We start from the raw sequence: 27,325 nt of genomic DNA, 5'->3' as shown, positions 1-27,325 counted from the left end.
GAAACATTCTTCCATGAAATTACTCGTGGATAAATTGTGTAATAAATTAGACTTAAAAATATATTACTTAGAAAATTAAGAAATACTTTTTTTTTGTTTTCAACTTCTATTACCATACAGATTCTCTGGTGACTAGTTTTACACGTAAACATTTCAACAGAGTTCTACACTTTGATTCTTTATCACATTGATGTAACTACAACGAAATGCATTTCTGTCTTCAAGTTTTGCTAATTCAAATGAAAGTTTACGCCACAAAGTAGTCACAAATGCATTTTAATTTCTTAAAGAATCAGATAAATCGCAAAGCGAATATGGCACATCACCAGTCAACTTGTACACAACCATTGCAACCATCTCAATCATTCTTAGCGATCCACACTTTTCAGCGATTGTTAAAATATATACTTTTCGCATATTTACGCTAGCCAATGACGATAGTTATGATGTCAATTAAATGACAACAATATTCAAATAAATAAACTTGACAGGCAGTTCATAAAGTTAACAAACTTTTCCAGTTATATTACTAACATAAAAAGTTTACAATTCAAGTTAACATACTAACAAGTCACGCCAATAATATGTCATAGTTGTATGGTCGATCAAAGACGATAATGTTGTTAATTTTTTAACTTAAAACCTATTACTTATTACTTACAATCTTTCGACAACATTAAATATGTCATTGTGAAATTTATTTCCATCATAACTATCCTCAATGTCATAAACATAGCCTTGCAATCTTTAAAAGAGTAAATAAGTCATTGTACATTGAGTGTACTAGAAAAAATGATATTAAGACTTAGTAAGTGGAAACTTTACTATAAAAAAGTTTCTAATATGAAAGTAGATTTAGATACTTCACATTATATCTTACACCCACGATATTTACAAGCTAGCGTTTACTAAGACATAGAGGCGACAAGTTTCATTTATTAATATACAAGTTGTTGGAAAATACTAGAAAAACGAGGAACTTGAATTAATTGTTTTTCCATACAGAAATATTTTACCGATTTGTAAGCATCCAAACTTTAAATTCCTAACTTTCTAATATGTTTCTAACAGTAAAATTTGTTAAATGCATATTATTGGTAACGCAAAGCAAATAGTGCTTCAATTATTGCATAGAAAATAAACTTAACCTGCCTAGTGCTAGACTTTAACAATAGTAATTTAACGTTTAACAATGTCCATCACGAACAAAAATAGGTAGCATAACAAATTTTAAGTGATAAGATAAACAATGAAATCAGAAAGTTTTTATAATCATATATCATACGATATCAATGTACAAATAATATATTTTCGTGATTATGTGCGAATAAAATAATGAATAATCTGTAACATGTCACAACTTTTAGTTCCAGTGAGACGGAGGAATGTCATTATGATATATCACATCATAATAGTCATATCATATCAAATAAATATATTACATATCAGTCACACAGTCTTAAATAACGTAAATTATAGAGTGACACTAATAAAATAGAGAGATCAAAGTGAGATGAATTACTATATTTTTTAAGAACGAGGTTTTTACTTTTGATATATTTTTAATTAATTATATTTATAATATCATTATTTATATTTTATTATTTAATAAATTAAAATTTCACAGTCGTGTGCGTTTTTATGTTAACGTTAAAAATAAAAATACAAATACATGTCTTCAGAAGGAGGTATCAATAAATCAGTTATAATAGTCAAAAAAATTACAGCATATATCCTTAAAATAGTGTTTTCACAGCCGCTTAGTAAATAATTTAAACATGGGTTCTTAAAAAAGAAATCTTTTTGAACGTACAATTAAAAAATAATTTAGAAATTTTAAATAAATAACAGTAACATTCAGTCAGTCTCAATACAATAAACAAGCAAAGACCAAGAGCCGGTGACCAATCTATTCCTCACGATAAAGATTTTATTACAATTAACTTTACATGCGAACACACTGTTTATGTGTACAATACAATTAATTTCATACAATACTGTAACCCAATATGTGTAAATTGAGAACGAAATGTTATTTTATTAGAGTTATGAATCTAAAATGGAATTACCTGTTGCGGCATTTTGCGTAAAACACAAGGTAGGATTAACGTAAAATCTACACATAATTAGGCAATGTATAGCAAATTTACTGGAATATATTGGTTTTGATACAAACTTTCATATTTTGTTGATTGAGTTTAGGAAATTCCTGTAGAAATCTTGACTGGTAAACTTTGCTTATTTCTATAACCAGTACTATATAAATATAATAATGTGTTGACCTTTAGTTGAATCTTTCTTTAAAATACAATCGAAGGTACTCAAACTAAATATATGATATACTTATAGTGTTAATAAATAGAATCACTTATTAAAAAAACTTACTTGTTATAGTATAGATAGATGAAGTAAATAAAAGTTTATACTAAGAATAAGAAAAAACCAGAACTAATTAAAGTCTGCAGAAAAAGTAACCAGCTCTTGATCTAAGAACATGATATAAACAGTTGTTAAGAAATATTACAACAAATGCATATTTTGTGCTTAAGCTAGATCACTGCAAATGCAAATGTTATTTTTGATCGAACAGAAAATTGTAGTCTTGTCTTCTTCTTCTGAGTCTTCGATTAATTAAATACAACGAAAAATTAATTTGTATTTAATTATTCGTTGGAACACGTTTTCAAAAATCAAGTAAACGATGAAACTAAGTTCATTTTTTTCCAAAAAATAACCAGAGTAGACCCTGACAAGACAATACATCTTCTTCCAAAATGAACCAAAATTTGTGTAATTGGAACGATACAAAATAACAATACGAATACTATTACTAAATTCTATCATGATTTGGTCCATCTGTAAAACGTCAGAAATTAAACGTTCAAATTCTAAAAAGCTTAATTTTTGTGCTCTAAAATGTTACACTGAAAATAATACTTGTAAAGTACTAATTTACTTTTAAGGGTGTTAATTATAACAAGTAATATTATGTTTTTAATTTATAAACAAATGCAAACAAGCCTAATAATAATGTAGATAATGGAATGTTTGCTAGAGGTCGTTTTACAACGTATACCTTAGATTTTGTAGATATCTAAAGCTATAAGCTTTTTGTTTGGTAGCCGTGGCAAATTTAATGCTACAATGAGTTTTGCGTACGTATGCGTATATTTATCTAGGACCAAATTAGGCTGTTTTAGACCACGTTTACTATACATACTCATCATAATTCTCACTTTTGACGGTTATTATTTTTACATTTGCTCAAGTTTTGCACTAGCAAGCAGTAATATAGATACAATCTTCAAAAGTTCTAAGACGCAACAGTGACCCACAAAGTCCATTGAATTTTAGGCAACCTTCGACGCATGTTGATTAATGGCAGTTTTGACATTTCATTGATGCCATACATCCCAATGCTCGATGGGGAATGCGTTCAAGTCAAGTTTTCAAAATAATTTCGCGAAATGCCGTCTCCACGACTTATTCAAATCTATAAGGAAAACGATGCGAATATATATATTAGCATATAGAAATATCTTCAGCAGAAACTTCAGTGTCAGTTTAATTTAAGAGCACGACGAGTGTTGTAGCAGTATTGTAATTTTTTCGTGTTATAGTTGTCATCCAATGAAAGGAATCGAGACTATAATATTATATTCATCGTGGAGATGACGTTTTAGGAAATATTCATTTTTATCGATGAAAATTAGTTTATCCCTTTAACGATCCTGGCTCGCTATTATGGTAATAGCAGATCATAAACTTGCTAGATTGCATAGAAGACGAGAACGTTTAAAGGTCACGATCAATTAAATGAAAGTAATTTTCTTGGCATAAAGCCCGAGGATTTATAATATTCTCCGAGATTAAGTAGATGAAATAATCTGACCTTTAGATAGACTTAAAGAAATCAATTGATTTTAGAATAAAACAGGTACTTTTTATCGATATAATGTACAGGAATTCTGTAGTCTAACGTGAAATTATGTGGTTACCGATAAAATCAAAGACGAGTCCATAGAGAAGCAAGATGTACGGTATCAACGAGCTGTCAAACTAGGAGGTTCAGATTTTCGACATGATCATGTAGCGGCCGTCCGCCAGCAGCTCCTTGGTGTCGGAGGGCGAGCCGGGGCTCAGGCTGAGGCTCGGCGCCACGGACGGCGTGGAGTACGTGTCCCGGTTGAACTTGCCCAGCCGCCGCTCGCTCTCGGACGCTATCGACATCTCCTCTTCCACGATCTGCTCCAGCGGCGTCTCCCGCATGGCGTCGCCGTTCAGAGCGAGCGCATTCACGAAACCGTGGATTCTATCCGGAGGAGGCTCCGTATACGTTTCGGTGATCGTCTCCGGTAGAACCTCGGTGGCCTTCGCCCTCCGAGCGCCTTTCGTGTGCATGCCGCCGGTCTCCGCGTCTCTCTCCAGTCTGTGCCCTGACCGCGAGCGCGTCAGCTGGCGCTGGACGTAGTCCTCCAACGCATCGTCCTCGCTCTTGGTCAAGTACTTGTGCAACGCGATCAGGAATATGCCCACGCCGAGCGCGAACAGCCCCGAGCAGACGAGCTCGTTGAACCAGCTGACTGACCCGATGCTACTCCAGGAGGTCACGTCGTCGGGGAGCCAGCCCGACGCGACTAAGAAGACTCCGAGCACGAGGAACACGACCCCGAGGTGGAGCATGCCCACGGAAGAGACGACCTCATTGTCAGCAGCGTGGACGTTCTTGTGCCGGCGGTGCAGGCTGCCGGTGGAGCAGTGCGGCGAGGTGACGCCCGACTCGGTGGACTGCAGCGAGTAGCGGCGCTCGCGGGCCCGCTGCTGCTCGGCGCGCCGCTTGCGCTCGCGGCGGATGGCGAGCGCGGAGTGCAGCCCCACCGCGTGCATCCTGCAAGCACGGGCACGGGTTAGCGAGAGCTCAGCCGCAGGCGCGGGCCCGCACCCCCCGTGCCCGTGCCGCGCCGCGCCGTGTGTACACATTGCCGAGTGCCGGAGCCACGGCTGCTTCTCATTACCTCTTGACTTTTGTTGCAGGAGTTGTCCGCAGATGGCACAGTCGCGGCATAATCGCCAATGTGGACGCACGGTTTAATGATACTTATTATCAACTTAAAATGCTATTAGCATACTTTAAAGCCTTAATTTTGGGGTAAAACTACTCCAGTAATATGTTCACATTAGCTTGTCATCATAAATACCGTTAGATCCAAAAAATCATAGAGTATAATAGTGTCAAGAGTATTATCATTATTGGTGAATTTTAGATAATCTCACGCCATGGTCGTGGTAGTTTTGATACAACGATAAAGTTTCCTAAGTTACGCGTAAATTATTCATAAAAACGAACAGTTAAATTTTCCTGTAAGTAGTCCGACAAGTCGTAATTTAACTCTCACAATTCCAAAATTAAGTATAAAATTCGGAGAGATTTTCAACTAAAAGTTAACATCAAAGATTTTGTTGAATAAGCATTGGATATTATTGGACTCTTTTTACCAGGGGAGCAGAGATTCAAGCGAGATGGCTGTTAAATTATTCAGGTGACCTTTCCTACCGACGCGACGTGCGGGAAAAGAGGAAAAACGTGTATCCTCATTACGAGGATTATTAACATTGTCAAAAGGTCGTAAAGTTAAGCAAATTTGAAGTAGGCACGTCAGAATATGACATTAATAATGTCACGCGAGAACTTTTCCTATTGCGTTCTTGAATAATAGAATTTTTTGAAAGAAAAAAAGTGTGTGTCAGCTCTGACTGTCTAAATGTACGTCTCAATAAATACGCCTGAAAAGTGAAAGGTGCGCAACAGCAGGCCGCGGCAGGTGTTTAACAGAATAGGTTGTGCACAATAGTAGATTGTTATACAAGGGGCTAAAAAGACCCATTATATACGAGGTATTTTTAGGGCCCGAGACGTAAGGCGAGGGCCGCCTAAATAGAAACCGAGTTTATAATGGGTTTAGCCCCACGTGTTACACTCTGCTTTTCACTACGATTGCGAGAAAATAAAATAGTTTAGTACAATATTCAATGATTTATTTTAATTGAAAATTAAATGTACAAAGTCTACAATTTTGGATATTAAGGGAGATGCCCGGTAACATAATTTCCGACTACTGTGTAGATGAATAATGAGTAGGTAAATGTGGGAGATAATAGTTTAAAAAACTCCTTTCGTAAGTGAATCCATTCGTTGTTGTTTTCTCCACTTAATAAATTTTTCGTAGGTATTCGTAGGTATCGTAGGTAAGTATTTAAGTAAATGCGTCTCGACTTTGATGGTAACAGATTGAAAATTTCATCCATCTCCAAATTAGGATCACCATTCTCACTAGATGTGTACTTTTAAAAAATGTGTACTGCATGGCCGTAAAAACGTATAATCACCTGTCAGAAAATACAAAAGAAATGCCAATACAGAGATTCAAAAATCATAGTTTTAATGCCCTCAGCCAAAATAGTATTTACGAATTAAATGACTTTTATAAATTAAAATCAATTTGACTAATTTATTATATTTTTACAATTTGACATACCTACACATAAATTAAATATTTTATTATTTTCATTACTTAAGAATTTCAGTATTGGTATAGTTATGGTAAATTTTATTTTATTTTAAAACAAATTAACATGCAGCATGTAATAATAATGGGAACATTTAAATTAAATTACTTATTTTTAAAATATTTGCACGCCTAATTCGTGGCGAAACATGTTTGGACCATTGTATTTATTGTATCTGTTGTTACCCATGTTTTAGCAAATAAATTATTATTATTATTAGATGAAGACAACAATAAGAATTATTGTTGAAAAATATGCAAGTTACGGTTACAAATTTACAATGAATTTCTGAAAAAAATCAAGTGTGTAATGTGTATTATTCACGCCAATTGTTTTTTAAATTTTCGCTTTTTAATTTTATTTTTTTTCCCCATGAGAAAAAGGCAAAGGTATTACACCGTAAAGGATGTCCCATGTCTTTAAGTTACGCTCTATTCGCAACTCAATAAAAATTAAATAAAAAAATTAACGCATTCCACAGACAAGAACACTGCATTTCATTCCAATTTAAAGTTTATTATTTATTTTTCAAATCAATCAGGGCCTTACCTATAATGATTCTATTTTCGAATAAAACCTCCTCCGTTTTAGTAGGCTAGTACTTGGCTAGTACTCGTAACAGACAAGAATTTAAAAAACAAAATTACTTTAGCCCCTAGAGGCTGAAATGCTTGTTTAGCCCCGCTGTGGAGTGGTAATATGACAGTGTTTTTGAGCAAGAGTAGTGAAAAAACCTAACACTGTCATTCGTTCATCGAATTTCACTGCCCATATCTTTTCATACCGGGAGCTATATCATCATCATCATCATATCAGCCGATGGACGTCCACTGCAGGACATAGGCCTTTTGTAGGGACTTCCAAACATCACGATACTGAGCCAACTGCATCCAGCGAATCCCTGCGACTCGCTTGATGTCGTCAGTCCACCTGGTGGGGGGTCGGCCAACACTGCGCTTACTAGTGCGGGGTCGCCATTCCAGCACTTTGGGACCCCAACGTCCATCGGCTCTTCGCACTATGTGCCCCGCCCATTGCCACTTCAGCTTCGCAACTCGTTGAGCTATGTCGGTGACTTTGGTTCTTCTGCGGATCTCCTCATTTCTGATTCGATCACGCAGAGATACTCCTAACATAGCTCGTTCCATCGCCCGCTGTGTGACTCTGAGCCTTCTTATGAGGCCCATAGTTAGCGACCAAGTCTCGGAACCATAGGTCATCACTGGCAACACGCACTGTTCGAAGACTTTTGTCTTCAGGCACTGAGGAATTTCGGACGAAAAGATGTCGCGAAGTTTCCCGAATGCAGCCCAGCCGAGTTGGATTCGACGGTTCACCTCTTTCTCGAAATTGGACCTACCTAACTGGATCATATGTCCTAGGTATATGTATTCGTCTACAATTTCGAGTGCAGCGTTCTCAACTATAACTGGGTGGAGCGATACATGAGCATTACACATTATTTTTGTTTTGCCCATGTTCATTTTCAGGCCCACCTGTTGAGAAACGCTGCTGAGGTCATTGAGCATTGTACTAAGGTCATCCAGAGTCTGTGCCATGATGACTACATCATCCGCGAACCGCAGTTGAGTGATGTACTCGCCATTGATGTTGATGCCAAGTCCGCCCCAGTCCAGAAGCTTAAAGACGTCTTCCAATGCGGCGGTAAATAGCTTCGGAGAGATCACATCTCCCTGACGCACTCCTCGCTGCAACTGGATTGGCCTCGTAGTCTGATCCTGAATACGGACTGACATAGTGGCGTTTTCGTACAAGCACTTCAACGCTTGGATATACCTGTAATCAATTCGGCATCTCTGCAGTGACCTTAGCACAGCCCAGGTTTCCACCGAATCGAAGGCTTTCTCATAGTCCACAAACGCTAAGCAAAGTGGCTGGTTATACTCGTGAGTCTTCTGTATAACCTGCCGCAGCGTATGGATGTGGTCTATGGTGCTAAAGCCTTTTCGGAAACCGGCTTGTTCGGGAGGCTGGAAGTCGTCAAACCTATTAGCGAGACGATTCGTAATGACTCTCGAGAACAATTTGTAAACATGGCTTAGCAGCGAGATGGGTCTGTAATTCTTCAGCAAGGTGTTGTCACCTTTTTTGAAGAACAGAACCACCACGCTCCTATGCCACGCCTCAGGCGTCGTGCCCTCGTGAATGACGGAATTGAACAATCGCTGAAGGACTTTAAGTATCGGTTTTCCACCCGCTTTCAGGAGTTCTGCTGTGATTCCGTCCTCACCTGGCGCCTTATTGTTCTTCAGTTGTTTGAGAGCCACACTAATCTCGTATAGGCTGACGTCCGGGATATCTTCGGTATAGTGTCGGGTCAACTTGGCTCTGGGGTCTTTAGCCAAGTTGTCAACAGGCTGCTGAGTAGTCATGTATAGCTGTCCATAGAACTTCTCGACCTCACTTAATAACTCGGGCTTGGAAGAAATAAGATTACCGTGCTCGGTCTTCAAACGCGTCAGCTGCCTCTGTCCAATAGACAGATCTCTGGCGAAAACTTTCGAGCCGCGATTGTTTTCAATCGCATTTTTAATACGCTCGGTATTGAAGTTTCGCAAGTCGCTGGTTTGCGACTTAGAGATCTGTCTACTGATTTGTCGGTATTTTGACGCATCTGCTGAAGACTGCAATCTCATTTCTTGCCTCTCTTCCATGAGTTTAAGTGTATGGTCTGAGAACTTTTTGGTTCTTTTCGTACGGTGGGTCTTATAGAACTTAGACCCAACGGAATGGACAGTTTCCACGAACCTGTTGTTCAGATCGTCCACAGTTTCGCAATTTGCTAGGCAATCAAAGCGGTTCTGCAGTTCTAGTTGAAAGGACTCGGGGTTTTGGATATGGGCACGAGTAGGTCGGAGCGTAGACTTCACCAGTCGATACCGTTCCAGCTGAACGTTGATATTCAACGTGCCTCTAACCATTCGGTGATCGCTACCGGTTTTCACCCTATGGATCACAGAAACATCGTTGAATATTTGCCGTTTGGTAGACAAGATGAAGTCAATCTCATTTTTTGTGGAACCATCGGGGCTCATCCAGGTCCATTTCCTGTGTGGTGGCTTCTTGAAGAAGGAGTTCATCATAAAGAGGCCCTCCTTCTCCATGAAGTCAGCCAACATTTGGCCCCTATCGTTCCGTTGCCCATACCCAAATCGTCCCACTTTCAACTCTGAACCGCTACGTTCGCCCAGCTTTGCGTTAAAATCCCCCATCACAACATTGTAATAAGAGTTTGAGGCATGTATGGCTTTAGAAATATCCTCATACAATACCTCTACCTCCTCGTCGGGATGTGTCGAGGTCGGTGCGTAAACCTGTATAACCTTCAACGAATACCGTTTGGTAATTCGGAGGACCAGGAACGCTACCCTGCTCGACACACTCTCGACTTTTACAACATTGTTCACGAGGGACTTGTGAACGATAAATCCGACACCACCTTGGGACTGTTGGTCGCCCTCCCGGTAGTAGAGCATGTTGCCGGATTCAAGGATTATCGACCCCTCCCCCTCTCTTCGGACTTCAGACAATCCTATGACATCCCAGTGCAACTTGCTCATCACTTCTTCCAGCTCGATGACCTTTTCGTCGGACCTCAAAGTGCGTGCGTTGTATGTTGCCAGGTCTAGTCGTCGGGGTTGGCAGCGGAATCTCTGCCGGAGATTCTTAACACCCCTTGCCCCGCCGTTACCGTAACCGCTGCCAGAGCCAGGAATAGCGGGGCTGCCGGGGACTAGGGGCTGTGTTATATTTGTTCGGTCCATACAAAGTTTTGCCCGATACTGACCACGCTGGGCATGCGGGTTGGTCAGCGCAGTGCTAGATTATTCGCGCCGATGTCGCTGCTGCCCGACACCGGCCTGAGGCATTTCTTAATCTAGCCTGTGGGAATGGATATACCGCCATTCGTCGGTCGCCAGAGCCTCGTCGGTCCATCTGCAGGGTGCACCACGAGCAGGTGAGGTTGACAATTGGGGAGACAGACTGGTACTAGCCTCCCCCTTACACCCCTTACACCCCTTACACCCCGGGAGCTATATATGAAAAATCAATTCTTAAGGAGTGAACTCCAAAAACGTTACGATTCTATCAAAATCACATATACATAAACAATATCGTATAAAAGATACAGAGGGAAATATGTTTTAATATTAGCTTTATACTAGCTCGCTAATCCTCATAGCATAGAAAAGCGTTGAGCTCCAATTTTCCTCGTTCCTCTCTTAGAACTGAAGGCGATTTCCCTGCCCTTTATCCGAGCTGCTGATGAAGTTTCCAATGTAACGAGATAAATAATAGCCCTCCATGTTCTCCGGGATGTGATTTATTGGCCCTTTGCTTTTAATTTACAGCGCACCCGCTGCTTGCCAAGACGGCGCCATTTTCTATTTTAAGATACCTATACTGATAAAATTTGATAACAAAATTATTTTGGTGAAAGTTCATATCTAGAACTTTGAGGAATAGGTATAAAAGCTCATTTTCATTTAGAGGTGATGCCGGGATTTTTTATACAAAAATCAATTTGTGTTCTACCAAATAATAAATGTACAAGCAACAAGCTAGGAATCGAACAGAGGACCTAATTATTATATAATAATGCATACACTGCACACACGATCGTCAAATAATAAATATTTCCTCAAGCATTAATTTCGTTACTAAAAATACGCATTACATCGTAAAATCGTTGCATGTTTTTAGGGAAACGCAACTTTTGAAGTGGAAAAAAATAAAATGGAGTGTTCTCGAAACTCGTTAACGTGAACAGCCCTCGACTGGTGCTCGATTAGTGCGATTGCGATCACGAGGATTACTTCATTACTGAGCGAGCAGCTCGCCCTTTACTCTTTACTTGTTGCATTTTTGACGAACTCCCCTTTACGCTGTTCCTTACAGTTAATCTCAGATTCATTCATTATAGGCCAAGTCTCCCTCCTTATAGAAGAGGGGATATTGAGCTTAGACTCGCCATGCTTCTCCAAGGAGGCTTAGGGTGATAATGATAACACAGCTTGAATTTAACTGACAGAAGAAAAGAAAAACTCAGTATCATAGCCTGACCCAGGGTTGGAACCTACGACCTCATGATCCGGAACCACTGGACCACCGAAGCAGTAGATAAGCCTAACGTGCGAACCACTACATAAATCTCTTGAAGAGAAAATGACAATATCGCTTTCTCTTTCGTTGCGTAGGGATGAAAAGGAAGCAATATTTGTGATTTAGTGCTGTTTGGTCGATTTGTCTTACAAAGGTGACGTCGTGGGTTGCATGTTAAGCCGAGGATGCAGCCTGCAAGTCGCCAGGTGTCGCTCAACAAGTCGCCAAGTCGAGTTGGCGCCGCGCCAAGTGTGGACGCTGACTCAGTAAATGCAACACACGATTTCCTCAAACAGATTTATTGTTGCGCAACCATTTACAGCGAAGTTTTCGCTATCAGGGAGTATTTACGAGATTCATTTGAAGCAGTGATATGCTTTTTGAAGGTCTGTTCTATGTAGTTAATGGTTGTAAGTGTATGTAACTGCCTCGTGTGTTTAGTGGTTATCTAATGTAATTGGACTACGAGGTCCGGTATTCGACTCCTGGATGGGATTTTATTTTTACTACTTACTTTGAGTTTTTTGGCTGGTAGAGGGCTTCGGCCGTGGCTAGTTACCACCCTATCGGCAAAGACGTACCGCCAAGCGATTTAGTTTACCAGTACGAAGTCGTGTAGAAACCAAAAAGGGGTATGGATTTTCATCCTCTTAACAAGTTAGCTTGCTTTCATCTTAGATTGGCCATCAAGGGCCAACTTGTAGAGCATAATAATAATAATAATAAAGTATATTATGTATTATAGTTGAGAACGCTGCACTCGAAATTGTAGACGAATACATATACCTAGGACATATGATCCAGTTAGGTAGGTCCAATTTCGAGAAAGAGGTGAACCGTCGAATCCAACTCGGCTGGGCTGCATTCGGGAAACTTCGCGACATCTTTTCGTCCGAAATTCCTCAGTGCCTGAAGATAAAAGTCTTCGAACAGTGCGTGTTGCCAGTGATAACCTATGGTTCCGAGACTTGGTCGCTAACTATGGGCCTCATAAGAAGGCTCAAAGTCACACAGCGGGCGATGGAACGAGCTATGTTAGGAGTATCTTTGCGTGATCGAATCAGAAATGAGGAAATCCGCAGAAGAACTAAAGTCACCGACATAGCTCAACGAGTTGCAAAGCTGAAGTGGCAATGGGCGGGGCACATAGTTCGAAAAGTGCTGGAATGGTGGCCTCGCACTAGTAAGCGCAGTGTTGGCCGACCCCCCACCAGGTGGACTGACGACATCAAGCGAGTCGCAGGGATTCGCTGGATGCAGGTGGCTCAGTATCGTGATGTTTGGAAGTCCTTACAAAAGGCCTATGTCCTGCAGTGGACGTCCATCGGTTGATATGATGATGATGATGATGATGATGATGATGATGATGATGATGTATTTTCCTAAGAAATTTTCAGTAAAAATTGTCGGCAGTTGATAAAGGTGGTTTTTAATGAATTTAATATTATCACAAGTCCACCTACCCGAACTATAGCAGCCTGGCGGGTCAACGTAACATATTCCCTCGCTTATAAGAATGAAGGTCTTTTATATTAATTTATGAAATTGTTATTTTACTATTTTTTTTTATTAATGGCGAGAATAACAACATCTTTGTATGATAAAATGTAATGTTTCTTGCAAATAAATTATTGTGATTCCGACTTCTGCAGGCTAATTCACTATCTTTGACTTTATGCTAATCGATATTTATACGATATTGAGATTGCATGTAACAAATGTCATCCGGTGTTTACTGGTGGATATCACACAGTAGGTAAATGCCATTTTGTCAATTGATTTGACGTTTATTTTGATAGGTTGATAATAAAGACCAAAATAGTGAATACGCTGATCATGTGAGTGAGTGATTAAAAATATGCTAATAATAACGATTGAAACATAAGATTAAGAGTTAAGAGTATCAACAACAAAAGCCGTTTTAAATAAAGGCTAAGTTCACCAGAAAATCCATCGAAACCTTCTAGATCGTATCCAAGCGCTATCGATTTTCTATTTATACAAGTTTACGGTCCGGATACGGAAACTTTTTAAGACCTACATTCCGTTTATAGCTTGCATTGTATCGAGCTCGAGCCATCCGCCACTCGATACATTCCACTTCAGCAGTTGCTTTTAGCATCTGGCTTAAGGTCACTCGAGGGGTCTCTTGCTTGTGCCCATATTCACACTGCATTTTGCATGCTCCTATTTTAAATTGCTCATTTTTTTGATTAGTATCATTAACGGTGAATGAACTACGTCGTGAGCGAACCTGCATATATAAGATGTTTCATAATTATTCTCTGTGTGTGAAGTCAGTCAATCCTCATTGGTTGGAGCGTCTATGGATTGCTAAGATATTCGTTTTTTGATACGCTCGCATTCCCGACATCTTATAACAATTACGTTTTTTCCTGTTGAGCTACGGAACCCTAATAAAAATTGTTTTTTGATTCTTAATATAGAGATTACAGTGACATTAAGCAGAGTATTTTTCATTCGTCCGTCCAATTACACTACGTCAAAATATCAGGTCAGAGAGTGAGTCACGTAGTCTGGTCCACGAGCAGGGAGGCTATTCTGTAAGAATGCTTTTTTACGACAGTGTGAGCTTCAAGCTCGTATGTATCGCTCTCTGTCTACAGTATCGTGTTAGACAGAGAGAGATAGAGGTGAATTCGAAATTCGACCTTGCGAGACCAAACATCGTTAGAGCGGGGGCAAACGATGCGTTGCGACGCCGCATCGCAATGATTTCACCGTATCAGTGAGCACACGAGTGTCGATGTGACACATAGACAACTGAGCGGTGCCGCTCCGACGTCGCAACGCATTCACCCCTCGCCGTCTCGTCTCGGTTGTTGCAAGTCCAGTGCGGCGCCGGAGCGCATCGTGTGACATGCTACAAATATTTCTATGTAAAACGACGCAGCGACACCGCAACGCATCGTGTGTGTTCATGCGTTATGCCACGGGCGCTCCGTGGTTTGTGCGTAATAACGACCTACATAGAGACTTAGATCTCCAATAGCCCAATATATGAAACAGCTCTCGAAAACTTATTTTGAGCGAGCCGCCACCCACCCCAACCGTGGTTGAGGCTCGCAGCTACATCGCCGATACCAACGCTGATTGTAGATGTAGACGCCCAAAAAACGTCCTTTACGATCCTGTCGATGACATAACTAACGACAATGCTTCCCAGGCAACACAAACACAAGCTACACAGCGTCTTCGCCGGCGAAGATGAGGTCCCCGACATCTGATGTCACCCAGACGTGAGCTTTTCAACTCACGATCTCGGGGGCGCCCGGACTGATACACTCATGCCAAAACACCCTTCCCGAACGGCCCTCTAAGCCGAGTCTCAGAGGAGACGCCCTTAGATAGTCGTTCCGCCAATCTACTCTGCTTCTGCCTTCGGGCCCGATCAGACGATGCATCTGCGCCAAAACCCCCCGGTGACGCCGCTGAGGTCACATAAGGAGCCTACGGCACTTACACAATATCAAAAAAAGCATCGTGTGCCCCCGCTCTTACTGAATAGCCCCCCTGCAGCGAGTAGCAACGACTCGACGAGAACATCGCACTGAATGTTCGTGAAGCGTGTTTATTTACATTTCCCAACTGGGTTATTATTCTTAATGTCACTCATAAAACTTATGAGGTTCTTCCTTGTTTATCTACCGACTTTTTATAAAGATGTTAATTGTTTAAATACATACATAAACAGGCCTGTTTCCTATTCTATATGATTTGAAGCTCAACCCAGCACAGCAAGTCTGCTCTTATGCGGATTGACTCTCTACATATCTTTTAGACGTTTATAATCTATGCTAATATTATAAAACTGAAGAGTTTATTACTTTGAACGCGCTAATCTCAGGAACTACGGGTCTGATTTCAAAAAATACTAATATTATAAAGCTGAAGAGTTTGTTAGTTTGAACGCGCTAATCTCAGAAACTACTGGTCCGATTTCAAATATTCTTTCAGTGTTAGATAGCCCATTTACCAAGGATGGCTATATTTTATCCCCGTATTTTTTCCGGAAACGGGAACCACGCAGGTAAAACCTTACGGCGTCAACTAGAGATTGATAAATTAATGATTGATGGCTTAATATGCTGTCCGATGCTGTCGCAACTCCAGGCTTCTACTAGAAGTAAGAAAAATCTGCTATAACCACCAGGAAAACAGGATTCGAACAGTATTCTAACCGCATAAGTTGAGTCAACGTAGTTCGCTTTATTTATACGCTGTATAAAATATGATACGTACATCTTCGTTCCGCCATTAATCAAACGCCGGGATTCCGATGTCGAGCGTGAATTAAATACAAATAAATGGAAGTTTACAGCTTCACTTATCTCGGACGCGTTGGAATGGCGCCATCTTGCATCATATCCATGCAGCGAGAAATATACATGATCATTACGTACTATTACGTTTTTCATTATTAACATCATTATCAACAACCCATATTCGGTTCACTGCTGAGCACGAGTCTCCTCTCAGAATGAGAGGGATTAGGCCAATAGTCCACCACGCTGGCCCAATGCGGATTGGCAGACTTAACACACGCAGAGAATTAAGAAAATTCTTTGGTATGCAGGTTTCCTCACCATGTTTCACCTGCACCGTTTGAGACACGAGATATTTAATTTCTTAAAATGCACATAACTGAAAAGCTGGAGGTGCATGCCCCAGACCGGGTTTGAACCCACACCCTCCGAAATCGGAGGCAGAGGTCATATCCACTGGGCTATTACGGCTCTTACTGTATCATATAGTATATAGTATAATAATATTATATTATAAAGTTTAGGTTAAAGTTAAACTACTTTCAACTAGCCTAATTTTGTGACTAAATTAGTTACATAATTAGGCTAGAGCGTAATCTTACGAAGTACCAAATTGGTACTTTACAACAGAAACAAAATATATAATTCATAATGAAATCCCTTCCTTAAATTCGCACAAGGCGTGTAAATAAATATATAAAGAGCTGTGTTATTGTTATTTTCGTTGGCTACAAATCATTAGCACTCTACCGCGCCGCGCGTGCCTTAACTAAACAGAGTGAACGAGTGAACGAACCCATAAGCCATAAACTATGGGGAATGAGAACGACTCACTGTGACGTCTTCATGACCGGCGGGCTATGGTTGCAGTTGTAACCCACTTTTGGCATCATTAGCTGTTTGTATTACTCAAAGTATTCATAGTCTTTATTTTGGCTACTTTTTATTTAGATGTTTTATGCTTATTTGTTTTTTTAGGGTTCCGTACCACAAAATGAAAAAAACATGAAAAATGTTGGTAACAGAAGAAAACTTCAAATTTTACTTCGCCGCTTTGGTACACCGGCGAACGTTTCTGCTCTAGAAGAGTGATAAAAAAGTGTATTGTTTTTTTTCAAAAAAACATACTTTTATTAAGCCAATTATTTAACCAGATCCTTATTTATACATCATATTATCATCTTCATATATTTTAATGCGGGGGTATACCTGGGATCCCTGGGCTAGTGGGAATTCCCCTTTAGAGATAATATCTTTTACTACTTACAAGTAAGTACTTATAGGAAAAAATCTGAAACTAACTGTAGTACTGATTAAATCATAAAAATAAAGTCTTCTTTAAAGTACACTCAAATATCGAGGATAAGTATAAATATGTACCTATAAAGTACGGAACCTTCGGCGGACGAGTCAGATTCGTTGACGGAACAAGCACATGACTAACCTGATATATTTAATATAGATATAAATTATGTATGGCATAATTCATGGCCTTCTGATATTCTCACAGAAAAGAGATAGACGTAGGCAAAATCGCGGGACTCAGGTAGTTTTTATAAAAGGCGCATAAAAGTCCTATGTGTAGGTAATACGTGACCATGTTACTTTGCCCTTAGCCACTCTGTTCAAGTCGGCCTTGACTTTCCAAGTCTTCTTAATCGAGCGACTAGTTGATTGATTATTTGCTCGACTGATTGATTCATCGGTTGTCTAATGCATTTATACAGCTAGTTTTTTACCATGATATATTTATTTTCATTTAATTATAGTTATATTAAATTTTCATTTTGATTTTAATGAAAGAATAAATAAATAAATGCAAGTTCAATAAGACGGCATAATTAAAATTAAGTCAGTTTTCTATAATTATTTATTTGGTTTCAATTATTATTATCATATTACCAATGAAAACTATAGCATTAACTTAACCAAGGATAACATTAACTTTACTCAAAGATTTTAATTGGACGTTTGATTACTAATTGATAATTAATTCATTAAATTAAATAAGAATGAAATATTTTGAGTTCAAGGCAGAGTACAGAGAAGAATTATTTTTTTAAAACATACTTTTAAATCTACGAGTATTGTACACTTGTATAGGTAAGCCTTATATAGTCTATCCAACAAGCCTTTATTTCTTCTTTAAAGCTCATTTATCGGTATTAATTATTAAAGGGTTAAGTAATAAAAACAATAATTATAGAACAAACAGTATTAGTGTGAATGCACTGTAGCACGATGCAAGTTAGACAGTCACGCAAACTTGTTTACGTCGGCCAATCGGGCTGCATCTTAATTTTATAGGGAATTGAAATGCTACTGGAATTGTTTGGTGCAACTGGCACTGTGCAAGAAAACTGAATGGATGAGCAATAAACAATCACTTTATTTAATATTAGTTTTTTCTACATAGTTATATGTTAGCTAGCTAATATATTTCTACATATAAGCTAAATCTAATTTTATATGAGAGTTAAGAATCGCAACAAAAGCTATCGGTGACAAACAGTGTAGTTACCGATAGCTTTTGTTGCGATTGGTTGCTTGCGTAACTATCAAAGTGAAGTCAAGCTGGGTCCTCTAGTAAGGTACATGCATTTGATTTGCATTAAGATCAGAATTATTGTTTTATGTATTCCTGGTAAGTTGTTTAAGAACAATAACATTTTGTAATTTACTTACTCAGCACATAAATTAGAAATTTATTAAAAAGTTGATAAAATTTTAAATTCAGTAGTAGTTAAATGTGTAAGAGAACATTTCACTATTACATATTGACTTTCCCCATTGTAATATTTAATAGTGAAATGTGAAAAGTCACCACCTTACATAGTTTAAATTATGTATTTTAGTTATTTAAAAGTGTATAAAATCTTGGGGAAATTCAGTGAAATGTTTGCTAATGGCCCGCTAGAAAAGTGTCATAGTTTTCAACCAATAGGAGTGTCTTGACATTTATGACGTCATAATCCACGTTCGCGTAGCGCACTCAAATGGCGGATTGTCAACTAAAAAGTGCTCAAAATATGTCAGTTATTTGAAGTTATTTTACAGAAAATAATATAATTTCTCGGTATTTTACTTCTTTAATAGTTTGGTTGTCAGATAAAATATAAAATATACGTGCATATCTCCCATTATAGCTATAATAAAAAGTGGTGGTAGCCTGCGCTTTCGTGTGCGTAAAAATTAGTTTTTATCAAATCTGGAATAAAAAGTACACCATATGTTTCTCAATAACCTCCTCTATCTTCCGGTGAAAGTCCCATTAAAATCAAAGATTATTTCAAAGACCATTCCAAAGATTAGCCCGGACAGACAGACTAAAATTCAAAAATCTTTTTTGTGTCGGGTAAGTAAAAACACAGTTACCTTGAAAACACAGACAGATACTTCAATTTTATTTATATGTATTGACTAGCAGACGCCGCGCGGTTTCACCCGCGTGGTTCCCGTTTCAGTATGAGCACGGGAATAATATATAGCCTATAACCTTCCTCGATATCGATGGGCTACACTGAATTTTTTTTTAAATCGGACCAGTAGTTCCTTAGATTAGCGCGTTCAAGCAAACATACAAACAAACAAACTCTTCAGCTTTATAATATTAGTATAGATATCTGCGACTACACGAAAGTGGACATTAGGTGCTTAGGCCCAGTTTTATTAGTTGCGGATTGATATTAAATATCATAAGCCTGGCTTAAATATACGGGCACTTCATGTAATGGCGACCTCATCGCGATAATCCTGTGTTACGGCATCACAAGCGCCGGCGAGCCTACTTTATCTCTGTGAGTAAATATAGCGGCTGGTCGTATGCAGGCTATCGGCACACTTCGCGACAGTTGGGCAGTTAGTTGGGAAATAATTTAGTGCAATAAATCACCTTTTAACTAGGTATAAGTGTGTTTATTATTATAAAAATAATTCTTTAGTAGCTTATTAGGCCTGAATATATCAGAAAATATATAGTATGGATAGACAATAATAATAAAGCAAAGAAAAAAAATGTGACTAATGTTTGCATATTAAAAAAATATATTTTCTAAGTTTATCGCCATTGTTGGAAATTTACCTTCATAGTTTCTATTACCTTAATATGTTATTTATGGTTGTTTATTAACCTGTCACGAAAAGTAGGGGTGTTTTAAAAGTAAAGTTATTTGAAAAAGGAAGTAAGTTAATTAGTACATTAGTACTTAGAGTGTCATCGCTTCAAAGAAGCTACCGATTATGTGCAATTAATTACATTTGGAAATTCAGAATGGATAACTACTAGATACAAAATGTACCAAGACTTTATAAATTGTTACCAGGAAGCTATTATAAGCACAACATGGCATGTCAATAGACAGTTGAACTAAATTTAAATATCGATTTTACAATTTAACCTGTGGTTGTACTCTATTAACTACAATTGAATTAAACAATAGAATTTCATTTTCTCTTTATTAGGTTTTCTTTTAAATTAACATTTTCCACTTCAAAAGAAAATCAAACAAGTACTAACTGGCGACCCACTCCTCTGTAACCAGGGCATCATGAAAGCAAGACGTTATCTTAACTTGAGAAATGGCGCTTCAAGAGCAGACAATTCGTTTTCTTTTCAACTCGCGAATCTTTGTGACTTGCAGTTATTTATATTTAGTTGGACAGTCCACTTTACTCTTGTATTGTTGTCGACATAATAAATAGTAATAATTAGTGTAAAAAAACATGAAAAAATAAATTATCGCTAAGAAAGGGCGTGGTGTGCTTTGAGTTTTCACCGTGTTTTTGTTCCATCCATTTTAAGTGAACTTCGTGACAATTTATTTCCATTTAATTTTCGCAACATAGAATAGACATAGAACAAACGCGAAGAAGAAGTACTAGGACACCATAAGACATCTAGAGTTATCTAAACGCGTTTCTCGTCCATTTCTCCTCTAGACTTTTATGAAATCTTACTCACTGTAATTTATGCTGTAGAAATTAGTGGAAAACAAGAAACTAACCAAGCCTACTTCATTTTAACAAAGCCTCTGCTCAAGATAAGTTGGGCTGCAGAGTATTATATTACAAGTAGGTCACGAGCAGGGCTGCCAACTGTCTCGGAGCTTTTTTATTCCGTTTAAGTTTTGTCCCGAAAACTGGCACCGTAGCACTATTCTGTTGCGCTGTTTTTATAACTCAATAGTGCGAGTTTCGAATTCACCTCTATCTATCTCTGTCTAACACGATACTATAGAAAAAGACAAATAGGATTCGAGGAAAAATACCAAATATCGTTTCAACCACTCAACAGATTCTCATGCGGTTTTCACCATTAGGTATTTGTACTAATATAATTTGTCAAGTTCTTGTGTAAATCAGTTGAAATACAATCATGAAGATAATTATTGGAAGTGTCTTAAAAAGTAAAGTCACCTGGGAGGAGCTATCATGGGAAACGCTGCCTAATTAATCCCTTCGAGATCCCTACGAGTACTCGTATAACAAAAAAAATCGTGGTGAAATATTATTTTTTATAGGTCTACGCAAAATCTGTCATGGTATAAATATACCTATTCTATAATTTAAAAAATACCTAATACATATATAACTTTATACCGGACAGTCGTGAGCGTCTGTTAGTGTATACTAATATTAAAGTTCGTTTATTTATTTGCATTGAAATGGCTTTAAAACTACTAGATCGATTTGAAAAATTCTTTCACCATTAGAATCTAAATTATACCTGAAGAACTTAGGCTATATTATATATCCCCGTATTCCAAAGGGAACAAAAACTACGCGAGTGAAATCACGCGGCGTATGCTAGTACTTAATAAAAAGAAAAAATATATATAAGTCTTTATAGATTAAATAAACCATTACTAATTACGAGGTGTTGCAAAGTCTGGGAAAGTTCCGGAAATGAGTTTTTGCTGTTGGAGAATAGTTTACGGAAGTTACCACTTACAAGTTACTTGTCGCAGCTTACTTGCGCGCCAGTTTATACGGGTTCAAGTTATCCTTACAAAATGTACGGAAACTTAATTAATTTTAGAAACTTATTTAAGTTTTAGTACTTCATGTTCAAATGAGAGCACCTTTAGTAAGGTAGCGTAGCCTCATTATGTAATTACAACTTAATTAGCGGACGCCCGCGAATTCGTCCGCCCTTAAACCTTTTTAACCCTCCCACAAAATTGACCCTCCCACAAAATTCGTTCTTTGCAGACGACTAGTTACTATAAACTACCTCCCTGCCAAATTTCAGTTTCATACGTCATGCGATTTTCGAAATTTCGTGATGAGTGACCTTTCGCTTTTATATATTTTGATGATTCAGGGGTTGAAATCGAATCTGAAATTTTAACGGCTTATACAGCTTATAAGTAAAATATAGAATGATCGCATGCGATGGTCAGATCAGAACGTTGTGGCGTTGGGTGGAACAATGTTTTCCAAAAAATAGTCTCAGTAAAAATAGATTTTGCTATTTTGCGCGAAATACCGCCGAATGCATACGTAAAATACGTATATTTCTTATAATAATTGGACTCCTTATTTTTCAATCCCAAATTCAATATACAAAATTGGAATGTTCATACATAAAAAATGTACACTTTAGCTACCTGAAGCCACGGTGTAGCTTTGCAAATTGCTTACCGAGTAGCCAATTGGCGTAGAGGGCCCCCTCGTAACGGAGACGCTACGTAGGTGCTACGCGCGTAGCTACATCTACGAAATCATGTTTATTTAATGAGGGTAGTATTGCATGTCGCAGATACGACAGTGCTCTTCTGTCAGTGTGGTCATATGACCGTAAAATTAAGTGCCAACATAACACTGGACATTCGTTTTGCTTTGTTTGTGGAGTGTATAAAATAATATTTTAGAAACTTTAAAAAGTGGGTTCTTCGTTTAATTACTTACAGTATAAACCTTCTGTATATCTTCTTTTCTGTATGTATGCACAAATTAATATATGTGTATGTTTTTTGATGGTAAGTGATGATGCAGCCTAAGATGGAAGCGGACTAACTTGTTAGGAGGAGGATGAAATCCACACCCCTTTCGGTCTCTACACGGCATCGTACCAGAACGCTAAATCACTTGGCGATACGTCTTTGCCGGTAGGGTGGTAACTAGCCACGGCCTCCTACCAGTTAAAATGTGTGTGTCCGTGAATTACCATAATATTACGGATCTGATTTAGGCAGAAATGTTTAAAGAACACATTAAATATTTGTAAGTAATTGGAAGGGATTAATTTAATTTATCTACGCCATTTATTCGACGAGCAATGTTTTATTTAGCACGTTCACGTACCTACTTTTACCAAATTTAATTTCATTATTCCGTTTTACAAATTAAAACGAAATTACTTATACGATGTATACCTACCAAAAATATAAATAAATAACTTAAGCTGAAGCCGATTGTCACTAAAACTAATTGAATAAATATATAGCTCTCTAAACGTGTTAAGTCTTTAACAGAGAAAGATTCCTCACCAACAACGAGTATAAAGACAATTCTATACTACTCCGTCGCAGCCAGTACAATAAATAAGCCCCATAAACGGGAAACTAGATTTAAAAGAAAATCGGGAACTTATTGCTTCACATTACAGCGGGGCCAACGAGGCTCCGAGTAATATCTATTAAACTGTTCTTGGCACTGTCTCCTGCACTATGTCTGCCTTATAAATCATGACTCAATTATTTCTTCGGCATTGTAATGTCTACTAACTGTTTTCCTTCCTTTTTAGAAAGATAAAATTTAATAACTAATAACATCTATGCTATTGTATTTCGACTGAGGTTTCTCCAGAAAGACATAAATAAAGACACAAATAAAGTTTACAAGTTAATTTAGTCTGGAACTACTTTCTAGCTGCATCGTCAAATAACGTCAGGTGACATTAGTGTTTTTTCAGATAGCATGGGTACGGTGACAGTTGCCTTATGACGTTCATAATACGTACTATTATCGTGAATCGCGGCAAACTTTCAAGAGTGAAACGAATTGTCAGAAAGATTTTCACAGCCTCCGTGACTCAGTGGTATGCGCGGTGGACTTACAAGACGGAAGTATTGAGTTCGATCCCCGCCTAGCCCGATTAAGGTTTTCTAAATTGGTCCAGGTTTGGCTGGTGGGAGGCTGCGGCCGTGGCTAGTTACTAACCTACCGGCAAATACGTATCGCCAAGCGATTTAGCGTTCCGGTACAAAGTCGTGTAGAAACCGAAAGGGGTGTGGATTTTCATCCTTATCTTAGATTGCATCATCACTTACCATCAAGTGAGATTATAGTCAAGGGATAACTTGTAAAGAATATTGAAAAAAGTAAGCTATATTTTATTCTCAAAATATGAAGGGAAAAAAACTACGTGGGTGAAGCCGTGATGTTCTGCTAGTATACATTTCAAGCACACATGTAGGTAATGGATTTTATGAGAAAACTTGATATAAAAACCTTATACGTGTAAAAAGCTCACGAATGAATACATTATCCAAATATTAGGTTGTCGTTTATCAAAATCCCAGAATTATTTTCAGTGCCTATCTGAAGTTCTTTAAACCCCAAAAAAAAACAAGTGTCACAAGTTTGATGGATATTAATGGACTTTTCGTGTCCTTTTTTGTGACGTGAAGGCTTTCATAAGTAAAGAGGACGCGTCGTGTGATGACGTCACGAAGATAATAACGCAGATATATCAAAGGCTCGTGCCGTATAAAGCCTTGCCTAGCAACTCCTGCTTAGAATTAATAATTCTTAAGCTGTGAAGGTCAGCGGTTACGGAGAATGCTTGCTTACTCGTGTTTTGTATTAAGACTTATACATAGTTACTAATTAGATTAAAATACTTTTATGAACAATTTCTGTGGATGATTTTGGATATATTATTTTATTGTATTTTTAGCTAACCTCTCCTACCAATTAATGTTGTCAGAATGACAATTTGGATCCTTCTTCTTATTTAATATCTAGTTACTATTACAATGATTACATTGCAAAATTTAGTCAATTTTAGATATTTGCTACTAATAATTATAAATTTTCTACATAGATAGTGACCATGACGACGAAGGTAAAATTTATTGACCTACAACTAATAATGTTTTAAGACCAATATAAAAGAAAAGACAAACGGACCAAACGATTTCAGTTATATTATAGTGACTAGTGATAGTGTCAGATAGTGTTGTGTTAAGAGTACATTGAAGATCACGTGAATAAAGTGACAAAGTAAAAGCTAATCAAAGACTAAGATTAAGTTTAATAATAGGACTTAGTAAAATACTAAGTTTAGGTTAATAACAAACTACTAATTAGTTACATGAGTAGGCTAGGTTCTAATTTTATGAAGTACCAAGAGATGCGTTCTGGTACGATGTCGCGTAGAAACCGAAAGTGGTGAGGATTTTCATCCTCCTCCTAAACAAGTTAGCCCGCTCCCATCTTGCATTGCATCATCACTTACCATCAGGTGAGATTGTAGTCAAGGCAAATTTTATTAAGAATAATTAAAAAAACAAATTGGTACTTTATAAACTGAACAAAACGATAAAAATGGGAAAAATTAATAAATATTAGAAAGTAAGTATGTAGGTGTACTAGGCTCAGACCAATAATAGAAGGACCTGTATCTCACTCATAGTCACTAACAAAATTATCTGTCATTTTCTGAACAAAACGAGCTTAGATTTAGTATATATCTTATACTAAACTAGAAGTTTTTGCCCGTTTTTTACACAATTCAATTACACAAAAAGGTATTTTTACGGAGCTCTTTAACCGACGAACACGATTACAACTATTTAACATCGATACTATAGAGACAGTTTTTATAATCGCATTAGATCGTTGATCATATACTTTGACAGAAAAGTAACGTCTAGCGAGGCAGGTCCTTTACAATAATTGGTCTGAGGTACTAGGACACCAGAAACGTCTGGGAGATGAAACAATGGTATCCAGTATCAAGGTAAATGCGTAATTACAAGTATAAAGCCAGCATTTCCGCTTACATTAACACACCTCCCACACTAATCTGAATCGTACGCCGTTCGGCCCGCGTCAGCCATTGACTGATGTGTAGCCAAACACTGGCTATACTTGCAATTGTTTGAATAATAACCGCTATTCTTACCGCAAGTTACGTAATATTACTCACGCTTCGCTGAAATATTAGTCAGCTAACACGAGCATATCTTTAAGTACTTAATTAATTTTAAATAGTAGATCTTATTCCTCCTTCTTTCTACCACAGGAGAGTGATCACTGATCATCTCTACGATTTGATCTATACTAATATTCTCAGCAGCAGTGAGCCGAATATGGGTTGATAATGATGATAGTTTGGCCATAAGTTTTTGAGACAACCTACTCGCAAACCGCGAAAAATCTAATAGCAAAAACGATGTCGTAAGTGTGGTTTGCCTAAACAGACAAAAACGCGAGGTTGTTAAAAAAGAAAAAGAACTAGAAAGAGGGTAGATCGTTTTTGCCCCTAACAGCGGTTGTCAACTTCGCATCTCGCAATTTCAGTCCCGTCGTGACCACGATCCATGCAACTGGGTCAAAATATCGACATTAAAAATCTCGTCGTTTTATCGTGGTATGTATCCGTTTAAATAAATAATATTCATAACCTACTCTCAACATATTTTTCAACAACCTAATTTTGATATAAAACACTTTTCACCCATTAAACAGATGGGTTAAGATCGATTCTAATTCGGATCTTCTACTATATAAAAACAAAGATTCGTTAGATACTGTAGGACAGTTAATTACAGTGCAAAGTCTCAGTTCATAACCGCAAGTTTACTTGTTCTTAAAACGCAAAGACTCTAAACAAACAACCCGGTGTTAGCTCAGACGAAACCTGAGCCAGACGGTGCGAGCTGGGAACGTCAATTAGAGCGATCGAGCGACATTCGACCACGCCCGGACAACACACAACTATGTATGTAGCTGTCTATTCCAGTAATTACTTACCTGGAGTTTGTATTACGTGGGTTGAAGTAATTATGTATACTCGGACGTACTCGTATGTATCATCGTCCGCATTGAATTCGGGTTTTGTGTGCATAACTTATTTCTAAAACCAATCTCAATAAAACAAAGCTTGTCATCTATTCTGCATGTAAGCTTAATATCCGAAGTTATTATTTACACTTGACGTAAATGTAATTTGTAGTTTTAAGTGTAGGTAGTTTAGTTTTTAAGTTTAATCGGACAACAAACAACAATGCTGTATATACCTTTAAAAGATGGCTTCGTTTAGCACTACAACTTTTTAAGTTTACCTATGTATAGATTATTATTAATGTCTCGTGTTGTCATTGTTGGTATATCAATTA

General features: G+C 37.9%; 1 protein-coding gene across 1 annotated transcript in view; it reads right to left on the bottom strand.

Moving 5' to 3' along the window:
- Positions 1 to 345: 345 nt before the first annotated feature.
- The window catches only part of LOC112046316 (uncharacterized), a 59,712-nt gene continuing 32,732 nt past the window's right edge, over positions 346 to 27,325 (bottom strand). Inside the window, exon 2 of the mRNA XM_052884259.1 lies at positions 346 to 4,888. Coding sequence (XP_052740219.1) covers positions 4,069 to 4,887 — 819 coding nt within the window. The 5' untranslated portion in view covers position 4,888 and the 3' untranslated portion in view covers positions 346 to 4,068. The remainder of the gene's footprint in view (positions 4,889 to 27,325) is intronic.

The sequence above is a fragment of the Bicyclus anynana genome, chromosome 11 (genome assembly GCF_947172395.1).
Source record: "Bicyclus anynana chromosome 11, ilBicAnyn1.1, whole genome shotgun sequence".
In the NCBI taxonomy this organism is placed as follows: Eukaryota; Metazoa; Arthropoda; class Insecta; order Lepidoptera; family Nymphalidae; genus Bicyclus; species Bicyclus anynana.
This window is presented reverse-complemented; position numbering and strand designations above follow the sequence as displayed.